The sequence below is a fragment of the Ananas comosus genome, linkage group 11, assembly GCF_001540865.1.
Source record: "Ananas comosus cultivar F153 linkage group 11, ASM154086v1, whole genome shotgun sequence".
In the NCBI taxonomy this organism is placed as follows: Eukaryota; Viridiplantae; Streptophyta; class Magnoliopsida; order Poales; family Bromeliaceae; genus Ananas; species Ananas comosus.
In genome coordinates, this window is record NC_033631.1 from 1,145,422 (window position 1) to 1,167,159 (window position 21,738).

Here is a 21,738-nt window from a genome sequence, read left to right on the forward strand (position 1 = left end):
ACGAAGAAGAACAAAATGATTTTATAATTGAGATAGCTGAAAATCAGAATTTAATACAATTTGATGCATTGCAACATTTAAATTTTATCCATCTAACATTAGTGAACATTGTGAGACCCCGAATAGTCTTATATATAAGATATAATATGGTTAAAATTCTTAACCCGGCTTAAACATTTTAGATGGTAGCGTGGCCCAAGAGGATAAGAGAGTTAAGCGTGCTAGGACGGGAGTAGTCCTAGAATAGGTGATTCTATAAAAAATTGGAACGTCACAGTTGGTATCAGAGCAAATTACCAGCCGAAAGTGTGAAATCAGTATCGGTTGAGCCTGGGAGGCTTAAAGGGGGGGATTGTGTGACCCCGAATAGTCTTATATATAATATATAATAAGGCTAGAACTCTTAACCCGGTTTAAGCATTTTGGATGGCAGTGTGGCCCAAGAGGATAAGAAAGTTAAGCGTGCTAAGACGGGAGTAGTCCTCACATGGGCGACCCCCTGGGAAGTCGGGGCGTCACAGTTATAAACTGTAGTCATAATAAAAAAGATGAAAAAATAAGTTCTACAAGACGATGAGTAAAAATATAATTTTTTCCCAGATCAATTGAGCAGAGGAATTCTAGGATATGGTTTTACTAATTACAATCTTCAAAGTGTTTCAGAACAAAATATAATCAAGCAAAATAATACAACAATCCAATTAATATTAGATCTCCGTAAAAAATTAGGTTCATACGGAGTCTTAATTATACAACAAGCATCTATAATTAAAAACTACTTAACGATGGAGCTGATAGAAGAGTGTAGATGTTTTCGGCGATGCCTGGGGTGGTCTTGTGATTTTTTCTTGAGCTGTAGTAAAGTTTTCCATGATTGGAAGGAACTGTATGCTTTTGATGATTGGTCCTTTTGCTACTGTTTGCTTTTGATGACTTGTGTCGCCTTTGCCTTTAATAATTGAAGATGCTCGATCGGGTCACACGGGGTGGTTTTAGTTATCCCCTAATTTTTGCCTGTAAGTTATTTCTTGTGGCGGGGGTGAGTAATTATGTATCTTTTATAGTTCTATAGTTGCTATCAGTTTTTTAGATTTTGGATAAACTCTTTTCATTATTTTTAATCATTAGATTAAATACTATAACCCAATGGAGACCACTCAACCCTAGGGGGACCACTCAACTCTAACCGACTAATATCATCCTGATCCTACAATTTTTAATCCAAGGGTTAAAAACTTGATAGCAAAAAGAGTGTTTTACTATTAATAGTATTTCAGCCTAATTCTATATATATATATATATATATATATATATATATATATATATATATATATATATATATGTATATAAAATATNAAATATACACATCACTTTGAAATATATAAATAGCATTGTTTTTTTTTATATATATATATATATATATATATATATATATATATATATAGTTGAGCTAGAATACTATCAATAGCAAACCGGCATTTTTGCCACCCATTTGTTCTCGATGATGGAGCCTCCAAATCGACAATCAGCATCGTTGAACATGATCTATACCACTTGAAGTGTTTATAAATCAAATTTCAAATTTTTTCGACATCATTTGCCTAATGATCGAAGGGTTTCAAAAATTGTAATTTTAATGGTCGATATAAGACATTTTCTCGTTTAACGGTGTAAAGATATCCAAATCAATTAAATTTTTGTTAGAAAATTTTTTAAACTATTTAAAATAAGATCTATACTCTTGATCTTGATTACAAGACTCATATAATCAATTTTTTAAGAATATTCATTTTCAGCCGTTCATTTTTATGTTCACTCGATGGATAAGAGAGCAATATCGAAAATGTATGAAATTTGATTTCTAAATACTTCAAATAGTATAGATCATGTTCAACGTGCCGATCATCAATTTGGAGGCTCTATCATCGAAAACAAATGAGTAGCAAAAGTGTCGGTTTGCTATCGATAGTATTCTAGCTCAACTCTCTCTCTCTCTCTCTCTCTCTCTCTCTCTCTATATATATATATATAGAGAGAGAGAGAGAGAGAGAGAGAGAGAGAGTGGTATACTATCAGGGTAAGCACAGAGTCCTCCGTGCCTCCTGAAGTTGTTTTGTCTCAAATTAACAATTTTAATGGTAGATGTACTTGTTTGTTGAATTTAACGTGGTGTTAAAACAATCGAAATTTTTATAGAAAATTCTTTTCACTATTTAGAGTAAAATCATTACCTCAGATCTTAAATTCAAGTTTTTTATCATCATGTTTTATGAGATTTTTATTTTCAGCAGTTCATTTTTAAACTACTCGTTTGATAGGTAATTGATACCGAAAAATATAAAATTTAGTTTCCAAATACTTTCAATAGTGTAGATCAAGTCTAACGAAACCGATCGTGGATTTAGAAGCCGCATCATTGAAAACAACTTGGTAGCATAGAGGCCTCCGTGCTACCAATAATATACCAGCCTAGCTCATATATATATATGTATGTATATATATATATATATATATATATATATATATATATATTGTAGAGCTACTATATTATCGGAAGCATAGAGGATCAAGCATTATATATAGTATATTGACTGAGAGCGTAAACGATGGTGCACGGTCGAGTATATTTTGAATCTTTGATTTTTCTGACAGATATAATTTTGTATTCCATCTTTGACGTTAATGAAATTTTGCTTTGTTTTCGTCCGTGAATGTAGATTAGTAGTTGAACTACGTAAATCTTAGTATGTTCTTTTCTTTGTTTTTTTTTCGGATCTGTTTTTTGCCGTTTGGCTTCAACAACACCTCACCATCGAAAGTTCCCAGCTGCAGGAGAAGGAATCTTCACTTTTGCTGGTGGTAGACCCACCGGCCACAGAATACTGATGGCAAAGGCGAAGAGAGAAGAAGTTCCTTGGTGGCTAGCTAAAGGCTATTCGACCTTTAATTATTCTGCTTCCCATTCGATTTCTTTTCACTCTTCAACCTTATCTCTCTCTCTCTCTCTCTCTCTCTCTCTCTCTCCCTAAAACATCTACTTCAAGAGCTTCTTTGGTTGCAGTATTTTCTCTAGTTAAACTTGAGATTAATTATTTTGGAGCAGCTCCCTCTTCAATCTCCTTTTCGGATCTGTGGTTAGTTGTGCTTCTTCTACTTACTCTTTTAATTCATTTCTTGAGTTCCAAGGGTTCTTGTTTTTTATTCTCTTTGCTATGATCAGCTGGCTTAATTCTTTAAAGCACACAAGAGTATATATAGTATGTCTTTGTTGATTAATATATTGGTCGGATTCACTTAATGATGCATTGTAAACAAGATGACAAGAGATAATAATTGAGGTAGAATAATTTGGCCTTCTATTGTACTTTCACTTTATTGTTGATGATTGAGCATCTAAATCGATGATTAATATCATGTAAGATGTTTAAGGGTCATAAACTTTCTAGAAAAAGAATTTTACAATTTTTCTTTAATTATTTTCTGGCTCATCAAGTGGGCACAATATGATTGGTCAATATTACCAACCTTTGGAAAATATTTTTTTTAAAAAAAATCTTAAATTCACAATCCTGGTTGTAGGTTTTGATCTATAGTTGAGAGAATTTTATTTATTATCAAAAGCTCAAGTAATTTGGAATTTTTTTTTTTTAGAAAAAAGTAGCATGCTACCGCTTCATTCAACTAGAAAGTAAACTTAGCTACAAATTGAGACAGCCAAGACCTCGAAGGGCATTAAAAAAAAAAAAAAAAAAAAAAAAAGCACTAGGCCCAAGAGATAAAGAAAAAAAGGAAAGACAAAAGGAAAAACAATGCAAATTAGCTACATGAACAATCCCACGAGTCTCTAAGCACTCTGATCTTCATTAACAAGCTCCCCAACGCCCGTCTTAATTTCTGAAAAATTCTTTTGTTATGCTCCAACCATAGAACCCACCACGTTGTAGCAATGATCAACATTTCTTTATCCCCCTGTGCATCCCTTTTGGTACTGCTCTTTTTCTATAGCTCCGTTACGGATTGACGATCATTAAAGAGCAGTTTATAAGATAGCAATCCTTTCAGTAAAGCTGTGGTGTAGGCGCAGGCAGAGAAGAGATGATCCATAGTCTCCTTCTCATCCAGACATAAAACGCAACTCTCATCTCCAAACCAATCCGGCCCTTTTTAGAAGGTTGTCCGTGGTAAGCACCTTTTTTTTCAGCACCAGGCAGACGAAGATCTTGACTTTAAGAGGGGATCTGATCTTCCAAAGACGTACCGAACTCTCAATTTTGACTCCACCGTCTAGAAGAAATTTATATACCGATCTGACCGAGAATGTTTTGGATTGTGTCCACCTCCATCTTACTTCGTCCTATGTGTTACTTGGAGAAGTTGTAGCAAGTAACTCCTTGAAGTTCGAAAGTTGGTCTCTATCTCTTGGGGACGAAGGGGTGAATCCCGACAAAATCTTATGCCACTTCCACCCATTCCTTCCCCAACCCTCCTTCACTCTTGAGTTTTTGGAAATGATCTTATCAAAGATACACGGATATAAAGTTCGCAGTGGAGCTCGTTCGCACTAGATATCAGTCCAGAACTTAACAATTTGACCGTTCCCAATAGTGTACGAGATGCCACATTTAAAAACCTCCCTGGTCGTTAGAACACTCTTCCACCAAAAAGAATAGGGTTTGAATGACCTACCTTCCGCAAGTAGTTTCCGTCGTATATAGTAAAGTCCGTCTATTAGTCCACCCCATAGATGATTCCTGTTAGAGAAGAACCTCCACCACCATTTGGTCAATAAGGCTACATTCATGGTCGCTAGGTCTTTTACCCCTAAACCGCCTCATTTTACTTATGCAAATTGATTTCCACTGAACTAGGCAGTGTCCGCCTATAGTAATTGTACTCCTCCGCCAGAAAAAAGCCCTTCTCATGGCTTCTAGATGATGCAAGACCCACTTTGGTGCCTTGAAGATCAAGAAGTAGTAAAGCGGTAGATTCGATAGCACTAAGTTCACGAGGACTAATCTACCTCCTTGTGATAGTAGTTTAGCTTGCCACTCTTCGATCCGCCTCTCCATTTTGCCGATGATAGGCCACCAGTCCTCTTTCTTTAGACGGTTCGTCGTTAAAGGTAAGCCGAGATACTTAATTGGGAAAGATCCAAATTTACACCCTAATAGAATCGCGAGTCTCCTACCGAGTCGTTCGTTCCGGCCCATATAGAATAATTCTAACTTCTGTCGATTAATTTTCAATCCAGACGCTCACTCAAAAATTTGCCACGAGAAGAGAAGATTTTTCACTTGTCTTTTCTGTGCCCCACAGAAGAAGACGGTGTCATCTGCATATTGGATGATAGCTACTTTAGTCTTATCATTGGGTCCTACGCCTCTCAACAGTTCATTACGAACTGCTCTTTCTGTCATTCTCGCTAAGCCTTCCGCCACCAACAAGAAGAGGTAAGAGGATAACGGGTCCCCTGCCGCAAGCCCCTTCTAGTTTTTATCCATTTAGTTGGTGATTCGTTAATCAGCACCACCACCTTGGCATTGGAGATACATTGTTCAATCCAAAAGCACCACTTTTGGTTCACCCCGAGCTGTGTAAAGATCTTTTTCAGAAAATTCCATCTCACTTTATCATAGGCCTTTTTCGAAGTAAGCTTTAATACCTACACTTTCCGCACCTGTTTTTGAACACCAGTTTGTAATTTCGTTGGCTGTAGCGAAAGAATCGAGAATGAACCGATCTTTGATAAAGGCTGACTGTGATGGGGAAATAATGTCTTGCATTGCCCCTGCTAATCTATTGGCAGGTACCTTAGATATGATTTTCTGAACACTGTTAATGAGGCTGATAGGTCGGAAATCATTTGCCGTTGAAGAGCCCTCTTTCTTAGGAATAAGACAGATGTAGGAGTAATCCATTGGTCCAGAGTCGAAGTTGCATAGAAACAAGTTAGTGAAGATATTGAACAAATCCTCTTTGACCACCTCCCAGAATTTCTGGAAAATTCTCATATTGAACCCGTTCGGCCCCGGGGCTTTGTCACCACCGAGCTGAAAAGTGGCCTTCTTGATCTCTTCTAAGGAGAACGACATAATCAAATGGTCTAGGTTAGGTAAAGGTCTAGTCGTGAATAGGCTACTCCAGTCCCCAGTCGTAGGATTGTGTATCGTATCCGGGGTGAAGACTTCTTTGAATTTAGAGTAAAAATACTCCTTTTTATCTTCTTCTCTGTGAATGGTCCTACCATCGTCTACAACCGTATGGATGAAATTTTCATGTCTCCTGCCATTTGCTAGTGCGTGACAGAACTTGGTGTTACCATCTCCCTCTTTCAGCCATTGTTGTCTGGCTCTTGATTTCCACATAATCTCTTCCTCGACAATTCCATCCCGAAGTTGTGCCTTGAGTAGCCGTCGCTGTTCAATCTGTTCATGGGAAAGCGAACAACTTTCTTCAAGAAGATCCAGATTGTGGATCTCTTCAGCCTTTTCAAGGATCTAGAAATACTATAATAACTCAAGGAATACTATTCTTTAATTCTCTTACGACAATGTCTTAGCTTAGCGACAAAAGTAAGAACGCTAGACGCTTTATTCGACACCTCCTTCCACCAAATGGGCACAAGACTGCAAAAGTCCTGTCTCCTAAGCCGGACCTCTTCAAATCGGAAGAAACATATACTCACCTTATCACCAGTTGATAGGAGGATAGGACTGTGGTCAGATGTGACTCTTGGTACAGCGACTACCTGAGTCAAAGGAAAGGCTTGATCCCATCGGTGAAAATAAGGAAACGATCAAGCTTCGCAAGGGTGGGACTATAGTTTGCATATTGGACCAAGTAAAATTTTGATTGGCCATAGGTAGGTCGATCAGCTCCAAAGTATTTATCAGGTCGTTGAACATAGTCGAAAGCCGTCTGCTCCATGCTCGACCCTTACGCTCAATCGGATTTCTGATTAGATTGAAGTCCCCACAGATCGCCCAAACCTCTCTGCACGCTCCCTTAAGCGCTTTTAGCTCATTGCAGAAATCCTCTTTCCCTTCTCACGAAGAAGGACCGTATACATTCGTTACGAGGAAAATAGTCCCACTGTCCAAGTGCTTCAACCGAGTAGTAAGAGAGTAGTCGCGAACGATAACCTCACAACAAGAAAAAATTCTTGAACTCCAACAAGTAATGATTCCTCCAGCTGCTCCATTTGAATTAATGAACTGACATTTATCAAAATAAGATCCAGCAAACGATGAAAGAAAAGAGCGCGAGACATCCTCCACTTTGATTCTTGAAAACATAACACAGACTTCTTAAACTTAGACACTACCGACTTCACAAGACATCTTTTATTTCGGTTGTTCAGACCTCTAACGTTCCAACAGCACAGCTAAAACATGACACCCTAAGAGACCGCCGACTTCACAATAGCGTCCAACTCACCAAAGACTACCTAATGGGTAACGCACTGGAACTTCAGAAGGCTGCCAGCCTCCTCGTCGGTGAGGGAAATTCAGCACTTGGCACTTTTGGTCTTTATTTTATTGAGCTTCCTTGTACCAGGACCCGCAAGTGTGGCTTTTTTCATCGACCCCTTCTGCAACTTGCGCGAAGGGCTTGCGTAAATTGATACTTCTCCTTCCCTCAAGAGTGCTTTGCGTGATATAGCCCGCTCCAAAGAGAGAATATTATCCCTGCCAGAGAAACGAGCGCTCTTTCTGGTGGTACTGGTGGACACCGTCGAGCTTGCTTTTCCTTGGTTCAAATCCGCTTCGAATCCATCGGTAAGGGCCGTGATGTGGTCAGCATATCCTATTGTACAAGCCCCGTCATCTGTCAGTATATTGTCGGGACCGTTGGTCGTCCATTCCGCAATGCAGTCCATAGCCTAGTTAGTAAATTCGCGAATTATTCGCGAATCCGAATTAAACGGTCATTTTACAAATTTTTTCCAAAGAAAAAGAATTATTCGCGAATTTTTGGGCCAACCAAATAATGGCGTATAATTCCCGAATAATTGCCGAATTATTTGAAAATATGAATAAAAAATTATAATTTTTTTAAAATATAAATTATCTTATATTTTATATCTTATATTTTATATTTTATATCGAATCCGTATTTTAAGCCGAATTTTTCGGCGAATTTAAAAATTAGAAAACGAATTTTATGCGTATAATATCCGTACTGAATTTTTATCTAATCCGAATTAACTAACTATGGTCCAGAGTAGTTCCCGCCTGTGGATCAGTCCGCGCAGGGTTGCCGTGAGCGAATAGGCCCAAAAACTGGAACTGTGACACTTCTTCAAGAGGTAGGCCGGTTCGTCCCCCCCCAATCAGAATAGACATGGGTCTGGGTGGACTGTAATCAAGGGGATGTAGCCCGAAACATAAGGCCCCCCATTTGACGGGACTTTGACACAGCCCATGGGAGTTAGGAGAACTGATTGGGCGACATCAGGCCTGAGCAAACTGAAGGCCCGCCAGTACCCAAGGTAGGATTGAGCATAGTCAGTAGGATTGAGCATAGTCAGGCCATGGGTCGAGTACCCAATTTTGGCCCGTATAATACTTCTCGAATCTGCCTTAGCCTGCGAAGTGCGAAGACATCACGGTCGAAACCCTTAGATGAACCCGAGGACTCCCCTACTTCAAAGCTTCGAAGCATGCTTCGTGAGGGTTTGCAATTAAACAAGAAGAAACTGCCTCGCTTTTCTTTCTTCTTTTTTTTTTTTTTGAGAGATAGACAGCACGCTACCTGCTTTGTTTACTTCATTTAGATAAAAAAACTTAGCTAGAAATGTGAATCAACTAGGATTCGAACTTTGATCTCGGGTACCAACCACCAAGCCCTTTGCCACTTGCTCTAGGGACGGTCGGTAAACTGTCTTGCTTTTACTTGTTAAATTATCAATTTTGAGATCATTTGATCACTAGGTAATAATATCAACTAAAATAATAATAATAATAATAGTTTGTAAAGCATGCAAATATTTTAGATTATATTTAACAGGGTTTTTTTTGCATATAGTCCCCTGGCAAATTTTTATTTTAAAAATAGCCCTCTTAAAATTTAATTTGCAAAATGACCCTGGGCCTGCCACGCAGGCGCCACGTCAGCGCCACGCTAGTGGGGTCAGGGCCAATGTGTTAAGTTAAACACGGTAAACCATTCACCGTGTTTAGACACGGTTCACCGTGTTTCTTACGTATATTTTGTATATTGAAAAGAGGAATAGGGAGTACCCACGGTTCACCGTGTTTCTTACGTATATATATATATAATTTATTCGGTTTTGGGTTCGGATAATATTTCGGATATCCATATCTATTGACATCCCTACTCCCTATTCCTCTTTTCAAGATACAAAATATACATACTAAACACAGTAAACCATTCACCGTGTTTAGACACGGCGAATGGTTGACCGTGTTTAACTTAACATATTGTCTTTGGCCCCGCCCGCGTGGCGCTGACGTGGCGCCTGTATGGCAGGCCCAGGGCCATTTTTGTAAATTAAATTTTGACAGGGCTATTTTTAAAATAAAAATTTGTCAGGGGGTTAAATGCAAAAAAAGCCCTATTTAACAGTATAAAATGTTTATTTAAATGCCCTATCATTAAAAAAAAATAATAAAAAAGTATGAAAGTCATTTCATGCCGAGAAATTAATATTTCCGCTGAACTATCGAAGTTAATGTTTATTTCGAAAAAAAACATCAGTTGATGTTAAAACTTGTAATAAAAAACTTTTATAAATTGCAGCACAAATCGAAGAAGTTGAAATAGAACTTGTTAGATTCTGGTCTGATGATAGGCAGTATGAATGTCGAGGCAACAAAATTTAACGCATAAGAAATACGGGAATTCATGTGTCTAAAATTAAGTTCTATATTTCCATCACTAATAGTTTCTTGCTCAAATGACTTAAAAGTCCTGATAATAACTTAATTGTGAACAAGAAGAGGGCTTCAAAGAAAACTCGATTTATAATTGTTAATTGTAGAATAATTTACAATCACTCTTAAAACAATTCCCTCTACTCTCAGTGACTAGCAGCAGATTCATTTGTTTTTCAACTCTTATTTTATTGATTTCATACTCCTCTAGAGGACTTTTCGATATCTTGCTGTACAAATATATATTGAGGTTATATATAGGAGTTTAGTTATGACTAGTTATGATGAATCTTTTTATCTCAAAAATTTGTTTAACTGATCCTGAAACAACTTATTGCCTTTTATTCTTGCAAACAACAATTTTGTTATTTGCGTTCCTTCTTTTTAACCGAGGATTCTAACAAATGTTTGTTTAGTGCATTAAAGAGTTATTCTGCATGAGACAATGACATGGTCTTTACAAAAATTGCTTGAAATCGTACAAGCGTTAAAAAAAAAATCATATTCGCGAGTGGTACATTTGAAGAGACATGGTAATTTGAAAAGATATTTTATGTCAGGCTCACTTCGGCGCAAGTGCCCATGGCGGAGGCGGCGATAAGCTCATTAGTCCTGAATATCGGTGCGACCTTAGCTAGTGAAGCAACTAAATCAACAACATCACTATTACTAACACGGATATCAGCAATGAAAGAACTAGTCGAGGATATAAGTGACATTAAGGGTGAGCTTGAGAGCATGCTATCCTTCCTACGGATCGCAGAAAGATTAAAACAGAAGGATGAGAGCACAAAAACCTTCATAAAACAAACAAGAGACTTGGCTTTCGACATTGAGGATATTATAGATGAGTTCACATACAAGCTCTGTGAAGAGCAAGGAGGGGTCCTGCCTAAAACAGTCAAGAGGTGCAGAAATGTAACAACTTGGCGTCGCCTTAGCAAAAGGCTTAACAAAATCAAAATTAAGCTCCGAAACATTAAGGAAAGAAGAGAGCGATATGATACGAGCAGAATGGAAAATGAAGCAAGATCTTTAATAGCTGCTGGCAGTAGCAAGAGCCCCGCAGATTTAGCACATTTTGTCGAGGAGGATGATATCGTGGGTATTGACAAGTACAAGGACTTGTTGCTTGGATGGTTAAAAGATGAGGATGAGCAACAACGACAGCCCATGATAATCTCAGTGTTGGGGATGGGTGGCCTAGGGAAGACAACTCTCGTAACTCATGTGTACAAAACCATCAAAGCTACCTTTGATGTTTGTGCCTGGGTTGCTGTATCTCAAAGTTATGAGACTCGTGATTTGCTTAGACAGATCTTAAAAGAGTTCTGTAGGGAAGATCGTGAGAAAAGAGAAGCACCTAACAACATTAATACCATGGATTATAGAAGCTTGGTTGAGACTATCCGCACTTATTTGCAGTGTAAAAAGTATGTACTCATTCTGGATGATGTTTGGAGTATTGATGTACTGGACAATATAAAAGCTGCACTTCAGAATAGTAATAGCAAGAGTAGAATAGTTCTCACAACAAGGATTCGCGATGTAGCTCTATTAGCTAACGAGCACCGTATGTTTGAGCTAGAGCCACTGGAGGCAGATGATTCGTGGGATCTATTTTGTAAAAACGCATTTTGGAAAAGTGCAAACAAGATTTGCCCACCGCCTTTAGAACAATGTGCTAAAAAAATTGTCGAGAAGTGCGGTGGCTTGCCCCTTGCTATCGTATCTATAGCCCGTCTCTTATCATTTCGAGAACAAACCGGTTTTGAATGGGAGAAGGTTTACAAAGATCTTGAGTGGTATCTAACTAACAACGAATCGAAGCTCCATGAAAAAGTACATGACATTTTGAAACTTAGTTTGGACGATCTTCCCCATTACCTTCGAAATTGCTTCTTATATTGTTCTAGTTTTCCGGAAGATTATACAATTGAAAGTAACAGGCTCATAAGGCTTTGGGTGGCCGAGGGGTTCATTGAAGAAAGAGAAAGAACGATGGAGGAAGTGGCTGAGGACTACCTTAACGAACTTGTTCATCGCTGTCTACTACAAGTGGCTGAGAGGAACGACGTCGGTGGAGTTTGTGCATGCGAATGCACGACATCATTCGAGTCCTCGCTCTATCAGAGTCAAAGGAGTTAAGTTTCTGCATGGTTTACGAGCATTCACGGACAATATTGCAGGGATCCAAAGCACGCCGCTTATCAGTCGTAAGCAATATAACTAATTATCGTACTGAAGATGAATCTCATTTGCGTTCAGTGCTTGTTTTCAACAATTCCACGAACTATGATTTACTGCAGTCGGTCTTAAGATCATCAAAATTTTTACGTGTCTTAGAACTAGAAGGAGCGCTAATCGAGAAACTACCGAGTGAGATCTGTAACCTATTCAACCTGCATTATCTAGGCTTGCAAGAAACGAAAATTAAGGAGCTTCCACAATCAATCGGGAAGCTACGAAATCTGCAAATATTAGATATATTTGGAAGTGAAATAGAAAAGCTGCCAAAGGAAATAACAAAGCTCCAAAAGTTGAGACATCTAGTTTTGCCCTACAGTTTGCGTAAGAACATCACGGCACTGGTGGGAATATGGCGGTTGAAGGGCTTGCAGAGTTTGGCAAACATTAGTGCAACTAGGAAGATTGTGCGGAATGTAGAAGCTTTGACAGAATTGCGGACATTTTCAATAACCAGCGTAAGAACCCATCACTGTGCAGACTTGTGGAATAGTATCACAAAGATGAACCATCTTATCGATTTAAATGTCGAAAGTGAAGATAGGCAAGAATTACAGCAGTTGGGCACCCTGCGCCTACCTCTACCAATTCAACAATTACGTCTACATGGTAAATTAGACAAAAACTCACTCCCTGAGCTTGCCACGTCCTTCGGGTCTCTTACAAACCTAACCACATTAACACTTTTTTATGCAAAATTGGATGAAGATACATTTCTTGACCTGCAAGCGCTACCCGCATTGAGTTTTCTTGAACTTTTTTGCGCATATGATGGCATGAAGTTGCACTTCCGAGCAACATCATTCCCGAACCTGAAGGTATTGTCCATATTATCTGCCCCGAAGCTCAGTCAGGTGGAAATAGAAAGAGGAGCAATGCCAAACCTGAATAAGCTTCAGATACACAATTGCCCCGAGCTAAAGGAGCTGCCCCACGGTATCGAGTACCTTACCACCCTTCAGGATTTAGACATTAGCTATCCAGCAGAGGAACTTGTTGAGCTGCTTCTAGGAGGAGGAGAAGGCGACCATAGCAATGACTGGCGCACGAGGGTTCGCCACATCCCGAATTTTATTCTTTGGGTCAAACGAGACGGCGAGTATGTCGAAGAAAGGATTCAATGATTCCATATCGTGTAGGTGAGTTTGGGCGCTTTTTGCAAAGCACCGGCCGAGCTTGATGCTTTCATATTTTCCGCCTCAGATCTTCTAAATAATCCGTGCTTGAGGAAAATTGAAAATGATGATCGATATATGCAGGTGTTATCTTATATGTGTATTTTATTTTATTTCATTTTCAATGTATGTGTGTGTAAAAGTGGATGCATCAAATTAGTTGGTGCATGCCTTCAGCTACTCGTATTATGTATTTGGAGAATGCTTTGTGCCCTTAAAACTTTATTTGTTGACTAAAATAAAAAAAACCTTCCTCGTAAATATCCATATTTTTTACTTTTTACTTGTTAAGAAAAAAAAAAAATTTTTTTTTTTATGCATCTTTAACAATTTTAGGGTTTGTTTGGTTCGAAGTCGGAATCAGTATCGAAATCGAAATGATTCATTATTTCATTCTGTTTGGTTCGTCCCCTGAAACAGAATGGGAATGAACTATTCCCATTATCAGTATTTGGTTCAGATAGATGTCAGAAATATAATCAAATTAATATGTCAATTTTATCTTTATAATATATTAATTTAAATTCAAACTAAAAATTTAATATTAAAAATTTACGTCAAAATTTTAAAATGATGTTAAAATTTTAAATATATTTTTTTAAAAAAATTAAAATTTGAAATTATACGGATAATTCAAATATAAAACTAAATTTTGATTTATTCAAATTCAAACTTAAAGTTATAATTTAAATTTCAATTTTAATCCATAAATTTAATTTAAATTTTAAATAAAATTTGAATAAAACTTTGGATTTAAAGTAAATTTAAATTTAAATTCAAATTTATAAATTAGATTCGAAATGCTTGATTGAATTTTAATTTTTAATTTAGGTTTAAATTAATATTTAAATTTATAAAACTTTTATTTATTGGCTAAAATAGAGAGAACCTCCCCCCTATAAATATCCCTTTTTTTCACTTTCTCCACCCAACTTTCAAACAACTTATATTCTGCTCCCTTTAAAATTTCAAAAGTATTTTTAGAAGGTGACGACGTAAATGGAGAGGAAGAAATAACTAAATTTTCTTTATTTGTTTTTTAAGAAAAACATAATGTTTTTTTATGTATTTTTGCTATTTTTAAGGTTATTTTCAATATAAATTATAAGAAATGAACGGAATGTTGGGAATCCGGTATTCGCCCCAGTACCGGATCTCGTGAATCCGCAACCCACTCCGATACCGACTGTTGTGGATTCGGTACCGATTGTTGGGATTCCGCAACGGAAACGTCAAATCGGATTTTTTACCATCAACCCGTCTCCTCAGCAAAAGCTGATACAATCACAAAAGAGAGAAAAAATCAAAACAGAAAATATGCGGGTAAAACAAGATTCATTAAATAAGAGAAGAATACACCTGACTCCTCTTCTGCACAAAGTAGCTACAACCCGAGCCCTCTTTTTGAATCTCTCCTATCCTTCCCTCGTCTTCTATAATCCCATAAAGAAGACAATCATCCGCGCGCACCCATGCACTAGGTGCACTAAATAACTCTCTCTCTTTTTTTCTCTCTCTGGTACGGCTCCCAAGAGGCCTTTTCTCTCTCTCTCCCGTACTCACCCCAAAAAGAGACTCTAATGCATTATATATAATGCTCCATCAAGAATGTACCCAATCCTAATATATTTAGGATTTCGACTCCAATTAATATCTAAATCTATCTTAATTAATCTCTAATAGATTTAAATATTAATCCTAATTTAGTTAGGTTTATCCTTTAATTAATATTTAAATCTTAATTTATCTCCAACAGATTTAAATATTAATTATTATCCAAATATGATTCAATTACAAATCTAACCAAATCCTAACACGGAACAGTGACGAAACTCTAATGAAGGGGGGTTTAAATGCATCAACTTAAAATTTTGAGAAGATAAAATATAGATTTTTGAAAGCTAGTTGAGGAAGTGAAAAAAATAAGTATTTACCTGAAGTTTTTTCTATAGTTTACCCTTATTAAAAAGATTTTTTAAAAAAATTGAAGAAAAAGCTTTCGTACAATATTGTCTTGAAGGATAAAAGCAAATGTCAGTTCTTAACTACATTGAGTAAATCCTAGATAATTAGGACTTAAATAGAAGAGCTAGTTTCACAAATTTTGCTGTCTAACAGATTAGTGAGAAAATCTATTGTTAGATTTCGGTTTAAATTTATAGTTATTGAAATTAAAGTCAAATTTATTTAAAATTGAAGTCAAATTTTACTTTAATTAGGATAAGATGAGATTTAGTTTTTATTAAAACATAAATAGAGTTTAATTAAAGAATCTAATTGGACTGTCAGTTCTAATTAGTCTCAACATTTGACACAGAGAGAATTAATTAAGCTCTCAATTAAATAGTATTTAGCAAATCGGAGGGGTCGATTATATTAAAATAATGATGACCAACTTGTTAGCCAATTAATTTTATTCCGCATGTGCAACTCGTATCATTATAATTGTTGAAACAAAAATCAAAGTCTCTTGAACTTTTCTCATAAACAGATTGATTTAAGAAATATGTTGATTGTTTTCAATAAACAACTGCTTCTTCTGATGTTTACAATATAATAGTATATATTATATGATTCATTTACTAATAATTGAATTGACTTTGAATATGGATTTATATAGATATAGATAAAAATTATCGAACCAATCATACTTTATTTGTATTTATCCGAAAGAAAAAAAAAAGAAAAAGATTTCTTCCGTTAATTCTGAAAAGTTTTCCTATTGAAAGAGGAGCATACGTTTGTTCCTAATTATATGCGGTGTGATTAATTTAATAATTATTAATTATAACTTTATTCGGCAACATGATTATAAAATCCTAGCCGTCAATCCTCTCTTCCTCAAATTCTCCATAATTAATCTATCGGTTTCGATCTTTAAAAGATTGCTAACACATCTAAAAGATTGATTCATTTTCTTCAAATTGACGCAAGAGTTAATTCGTGATTGAATCATGAATTGAAGTAGTCGTCTAATTCGATCAAGGGCGTGATTTCGTGTGGACGCGAGTAGAGGCCAGACGTGTACGCGGCTAAGCGAGGACGAATAATTTTTACCAATGATTTTCGACTTTCGGTGATCTCGACCCGCGCAAGATAAAAAACTGGATACTATGGTTAACTTAAATTTGAATTATCACAATTATATTATATATACTCTGTTTGGAATAACTGTGGTTGATTCATAATTATTTGGCTTAAAGAGATTCCAAAAAATTTTCCCTAAAGTTTTTTTTTTTTTTTTCCCCTTACAAAGAATAGACTTTTATCTAAAGATTAGCCAATATTTATATTTTACAAGGCCCATGGGCAACTTCATAAAAAATAAAAAATAAAAATAAAAATAAAAAATTTTAGGGACCATTTGCCGTGACAAGTTAAAATCAATGAGTTACGTATATGGTACGGGTAATAAATGGAATTCATTTCAACAATTTGTATGTTGGAAATGAATAGTACAATCTTAAAGGAAAAAAATAATTGGCATATCCCACAGCATAAAGAGAGCCTGAGATCCCAAGATACATGAGATCATTATGTGCATAATCATTTATTTCCTATGCATTCTATTCAAACAAATAATTAAGAGAAATAAACATGCAAAATTAGTATAGTAGGAAAAAAAAAAACAAGAGAAATTAGTATAGGGTGTTGTTTTTGTTATAAATAAATTATAAGTATGGATCTATATCAAGATAAGAAAATATACACCAAATTTTATAGATCACCAAGACGAGATTTGACACAGAGCTAAATCTCTTCTAAAGGTGATGATTTACTAACAATTACACCTTGCGCATGTTAATTGATTTACGACTAACATGAAAAAATTGGTTTGCAGATGAACCCAACTTTCGGGTGTACAAATAGTATTGCTCAAAAATAAAATGGACCAGTCGAACATTTGCATTCAATTGTTTGCATAAAATTTACGATTTCATTTTTTTTTTTTTTTTTTGGTGTTACTTATACCCATGTTTAAAATTTCTTCCATATTAGCATTCGAGTCCTATCAAATAAACCAAGGCCAAAGTACACTATTTTACATTAAAATCAGGAACACAAAATTCCAAAACTCTATATCAATAACCTGAGACAAATTCATATAGAACAGTACAATTTTAGAATATATAACATCATTGAAATATCAAATTCCGTCCAAGTTTCGTCGAGCACAATTTGTTCTTTTCCTTCTATTATTTTTTTTCAACATGTATTGCGTCGAACATAAACAAAACGAGGAACAACACGCCGAAGCAACAGATAAAACACACTATGTACCACTTTTCAAATTACCCAGAAAGGTTTAAATAAAACGAGGAACAAACAAGCCGAACCGGCAAAAGAGAAACACACTGCGTACCACTTTTCGGAGTACGCAGGAGAGAAACCTTTGGCGAACTTAAAAGTTTTGTTAAGTCTTTCAAGGGCATCATACCATTCGATCCATCTCCGAGAGCAGTCTATTTATACGATGATTTTGACAAGCATGAAATGCTTCAGCAGATCAGCTCTTCTGATGCACAGCGATCACATGGATGTCCATCACCTTCAGCATGACGGATCGGCCGCAAGAATCACACGGCGCCGTTCTCAACCCGCATATGCTCTCGTGCTTGGAGAGACCTCTGAGGCGGTCACGGGCATCAAGCGGTTCGGTCCCGGCTTGGACCATGTCTCCGCAGAAACGGCACACTATGAGCCGCAACGGGCAGGTCAAGGACTGGTGTTGGACCTACCATCACAAAGAAAGAAGTAAGAAGTTCATGCGATGTAGTTCGATGTTGGCTCTTACTACTGTAGGTTAGGCCATGCCAAATCCATTTTTGCAAAAGAAGCTCTTATATTAATATGTATCAAATGGAACACCTTCTATTACCAAACTAAGCAGATGGTTTCCAGTCTAAGTACAAATGTAAAAGTACTCGAATTTCATTGGGTAATACTAAATATTAAAATCCGTCTATTAACACAAGGATATGTTTAGTTTTACAGGTATCAGCAGTAACAGACTCAAAAAATGCATTTTATCGAGCATAATTTCAAAACAACATGAAAACAATATAAACTGATATATGTAGATGAAAAATCTCCATAGATATATAATAAACTGCGCTTACCATTTCTTCCTTCTCGAGGACTACTCCACATGCGCAATGGAGTGGCTGATGAAAAACTTTCATATGCTTCTCCATCTCCCCCTGTTGAAAGGCTTGTCCGCATTTACCACAATGCACATGGTTCGCTGCTTGCTCCTTCCTGAGAACGACTCCGCACCCCTCATGCTGGCACACCAAATTATGCCTGACGCAGTATGCTTCATGGATCACAATGGTCCTGCTGGATATATAATGCCGACAGTTCCGGCACTCGACTGAATCGGAATCAACTTGAGAGGAAGCATTCAAATGTTCTCCGACCTTTTGCCTGTTATTGTTAATATTCTTAACTTCTACAGAAATATTGAATTTCGTAACTCCCCTGAAGCCAAAAACTCCAATGCTGTAGGTACCTGCTACAAGGCTTTGATCCTTCGGTTTAAGGATCAAAACCTTCGAGCCCATCTCATGGGATGACCATTCATGTCGATGTTGGGTCGGAAATGCCAGTGGATGCCTAGATACATAAATATTAGTATCACCATCACTAGTATCTGCCTCGATCTTGACTTCTATATTCATTAGCCCGGACGAAACTTTCTCACTAACAGCCTCTTCAATGGAAAACTTATAGTACTTAAACTTTCCTTCTTCCACGATTCCCGACTCAGCCTTTCCTAATACAAGCGGTATGAGCACATGCTGTTCATTCTCCTTGTCCAAAACAGAATCGGATCCCTCTATATCGACTTCAATATCTATTTCTAAAATTGAAACACTCGAAGAAGGTTTGAGCTCTAGAACTCTTAACTTGTACTGCAGCTCTCCATAATAGACCGTGATAACATCGCCTTCTGACAGGGTCGCGTGTTTTCGAAGAGTGGTTTCGAGGATAGCTTTATGGTTAGGAAGGTCGGAGAAGCCCACGGCTTCGGGCTTAAGCTTCGCATAAGTTCCTTTTGGCAAGCTGGCATAGTGCACCTCAATTAAAGGAATTTCAACATTGGTATCAGGGAATAAATTTGTCCAGACATGCGGAGGCAGCTCTGAAGAATTTTCTCGTGCAGTGAATTCGAGGACTCCTGAATGAGTTGTTTTCATATCTTGATTTTCGCTGGAATTAGAAGTTGAGGGACCTCCTTCATTAACTTTGGACAACCTAAAGTACATAGGACCTTTATCCAGGGCCCCTTGATCAGATAGTTCTTTGAAGCAAGAAGGCGGTAGCTTGATCTTGTCTCCAGAACCATCATATGGAAGGGCTTCAAATAACCTTGAAAAGACAATCCCGTTGCCTAGAAGCATGTTTTCTTCCATCTGTTGCTCTGCCTGTCAAATAGACCAAACATTAATAACCTCACAAGAGCATAACTACTGATAATTAAGATCTATCTAATAAACCACTAAGTATGTTTAAGCGGCAATCTTCTCAATTAACTTGCAATAGACAAATAGCAGCAAATACCTATGCATCAACAGTAGAAAGATATATGCTAACAAAGCACAGAAGCCTGGAGAAACATCAACAGGTACTATCATTCATTCTAGATGCCGTACGCTCTGAAGCATCATTTACATATTGAGGCTGTAATTCAATTGCAGTTAAGAGAAAGATCAACAGGTACTACAATTTTCTTTTTCTTTTTCCCAGTTCTAGATGTCTTACACTCTGAAGCATCATTTAAATACTGAGGCTGTAATTCGATTGCAATTAAGAGAAATAAGGTCAGGGATCTTTCTTCAAGTACTTAACGGTGATGGACCAATGAGTAAGAATTCCATATAACCTCAATTTTCTCATTCAAGTATATTCTCACCTGGTAGCAAAGTGCGAAAAGATGAATCCAATTTCAATACAAACTCCCACTTCAATTATTCAACGCATATTCTCACCTGGACAGGAATTCTTTCCTTGGACTAGAACATCCGGATAGCAACTTTGTTCCCTCCTTGCATTGAATGCTTAAATATGTATTAAATAAATTTGCAGTCGACATCTGATACCGTCAGCATTTCCTGATGCCAATTCGCATTATTTTTCCTGGAGATAGAAAAATTATGGGGCTCAGCATAACACAACTACTAGATAAAATTTTGCAGGTAAAGATCAGTCATGATCAAATTTAGGACTGGGATTGAACAAGATTAAATTCAGAAATTCTGTTGTATCCACCACTGGACCAAGCCCTAGCGCCGCGAACCTTAGCACTACCAAGTTGTTAAAACAACGCTCTCCTCCGACATAACTCTCTAGTCTTATTCTATTCAATCCAATCTTGAGCATGATAAAAGGGCCTTAAGATGTGGTATCTCATGAAGAAGTCACTATTAACACAGCAAACATACGTTAACAGTGAAGAGGACGCTTGTGTCAAACACTTGCTGCCCGGCAGTAACCTTTAGCCCAGCAGACATCATCACTGGGTTGGTCAAAATTCACAGTTTGCCTGTAATGATGATGATGATGCTCGCCATGCCAGATATGTATGTGCGTGCTACTATCCTAATGGCAGCGAATCAGCAAATCAATTTAAGAGATAATGAAATAAAACAAATTGATTCATCAATTTCTATGAAAATAAAAAAGATTTTAGGAGTAATAACGTTATATTCGACAAGCAGACCTTAGAATAAGATGCTAAAGTAACATTCATATGCAGACCACCAGCTTCAACTCTGAAATAATTGTTTCCTATGCGCACAGCTTTGACATCCAAAGCAGGAGAATTACTATCTTCAATCTGGCCGTTGAGAGAAACTGAAATATCAGAATTTTCAGATCTCTTATCACTGACAAATATAGAAGTGAACTCGAACAATTTGACGCATTTATAAGAGTAATATATTACCGTGATGAAATAACTTCCATCAGATTGATATGTAATGGCAAGTTGCAAAAGCTCATTGCAGAGGCCATCAAGCTCTTTATCCCACTCAAGTTCCAATACACGTTTGGCTCTGTGATGCATTCCGAAAGGTGGATGGGTATACCACAAAGAAAGTAAATTGTCCCCACCTGCAATTATTCGATATTTAATACATCGATATCATTTACCACAGCCTGCATACCTGCAGACAAACAGGAATTACATACACTATACATAACATGCAGGGAAGAGATTCTCTTGAAGTGATGTATTCCTTTTCACAGATACAGGCAGCAACCAGTGTAACACCGAGCTTAGCAGCATTAGATGCTTCGTCAGTTAGTTTTTCAGCTGAATCAACTAGAAGATCACTTTTGTGATGCTCGATGAAATGGGTTTCTACCAAGCCTCTCTCAAAGGCCCAGTGACCTGCAAGCCCTTGGAGGAAACCAAT

General features: G+C 37.0%; 1 protein-coding gene and 1 pseudogene across 6 annotated transcripts; one reads left to right on the plus strand and one right to left on the minus strand.

Moving 5' to 3' along the window:
- Window positions 2,681-13,557, plus strand: LOC109717758 (annotated as a pseudogene).
- Window positions 17,421-21,151, minus strand: LOC109717762. Of its 6 annotated transcripts, none has more exons than XM_020243659.1 (4): window positions 21,042-21,151; window positions 20,311-20,363; window positions 18,439-19,742; window positions 17,421-18,053 (listed from the first exon to the last, which is right to left on the minus strand). In XM_020243659.1, the coding sequence occupies exons 3-4, from the start codon at window positions 19,732-19,734 to the stop codon at window positions 17,826-17,828; spliced, it is 1,524 nt and encodes a 507-aa protein (XP_020099248.1). In that variant the 5' UTR covers window positions 19,735-19,742; window positions 20,311-20,363; window positions 21,042-21,151; the 3' UTR covers window positions 17,421-17,825. The 6 variants fall into 6 exon arrangements, with proteins under 6 accessions (XP_020099248.1, XP_020099245.1, XP_020099247.1 ...); XM_020243656.1 differs by having other exon boundaries at window positions 18,439-19,746; XM_020243658.1 differs by having other exon boundaries at window positions 18,439-19,746; window positions 20,235-20,363.

Excerpts from the sequence above, each read along its gene's own strand:
- LOC109717762 (XM_020243659.1), bottom strand. The coding sequence starts at position 19,734 with ATGGAAGAAAACATGCTTCTAGGCAACGGGATTGTCTTTTCAAGGTTA. Across the intron at positions 18,054-18,438 it reads TCCTCGAGAAGGAAGAAATG|GTCCAACACCAGTCCTTGAC; the intron begins GTAAGCGCAGTT and ends TTGTGATGGTAG.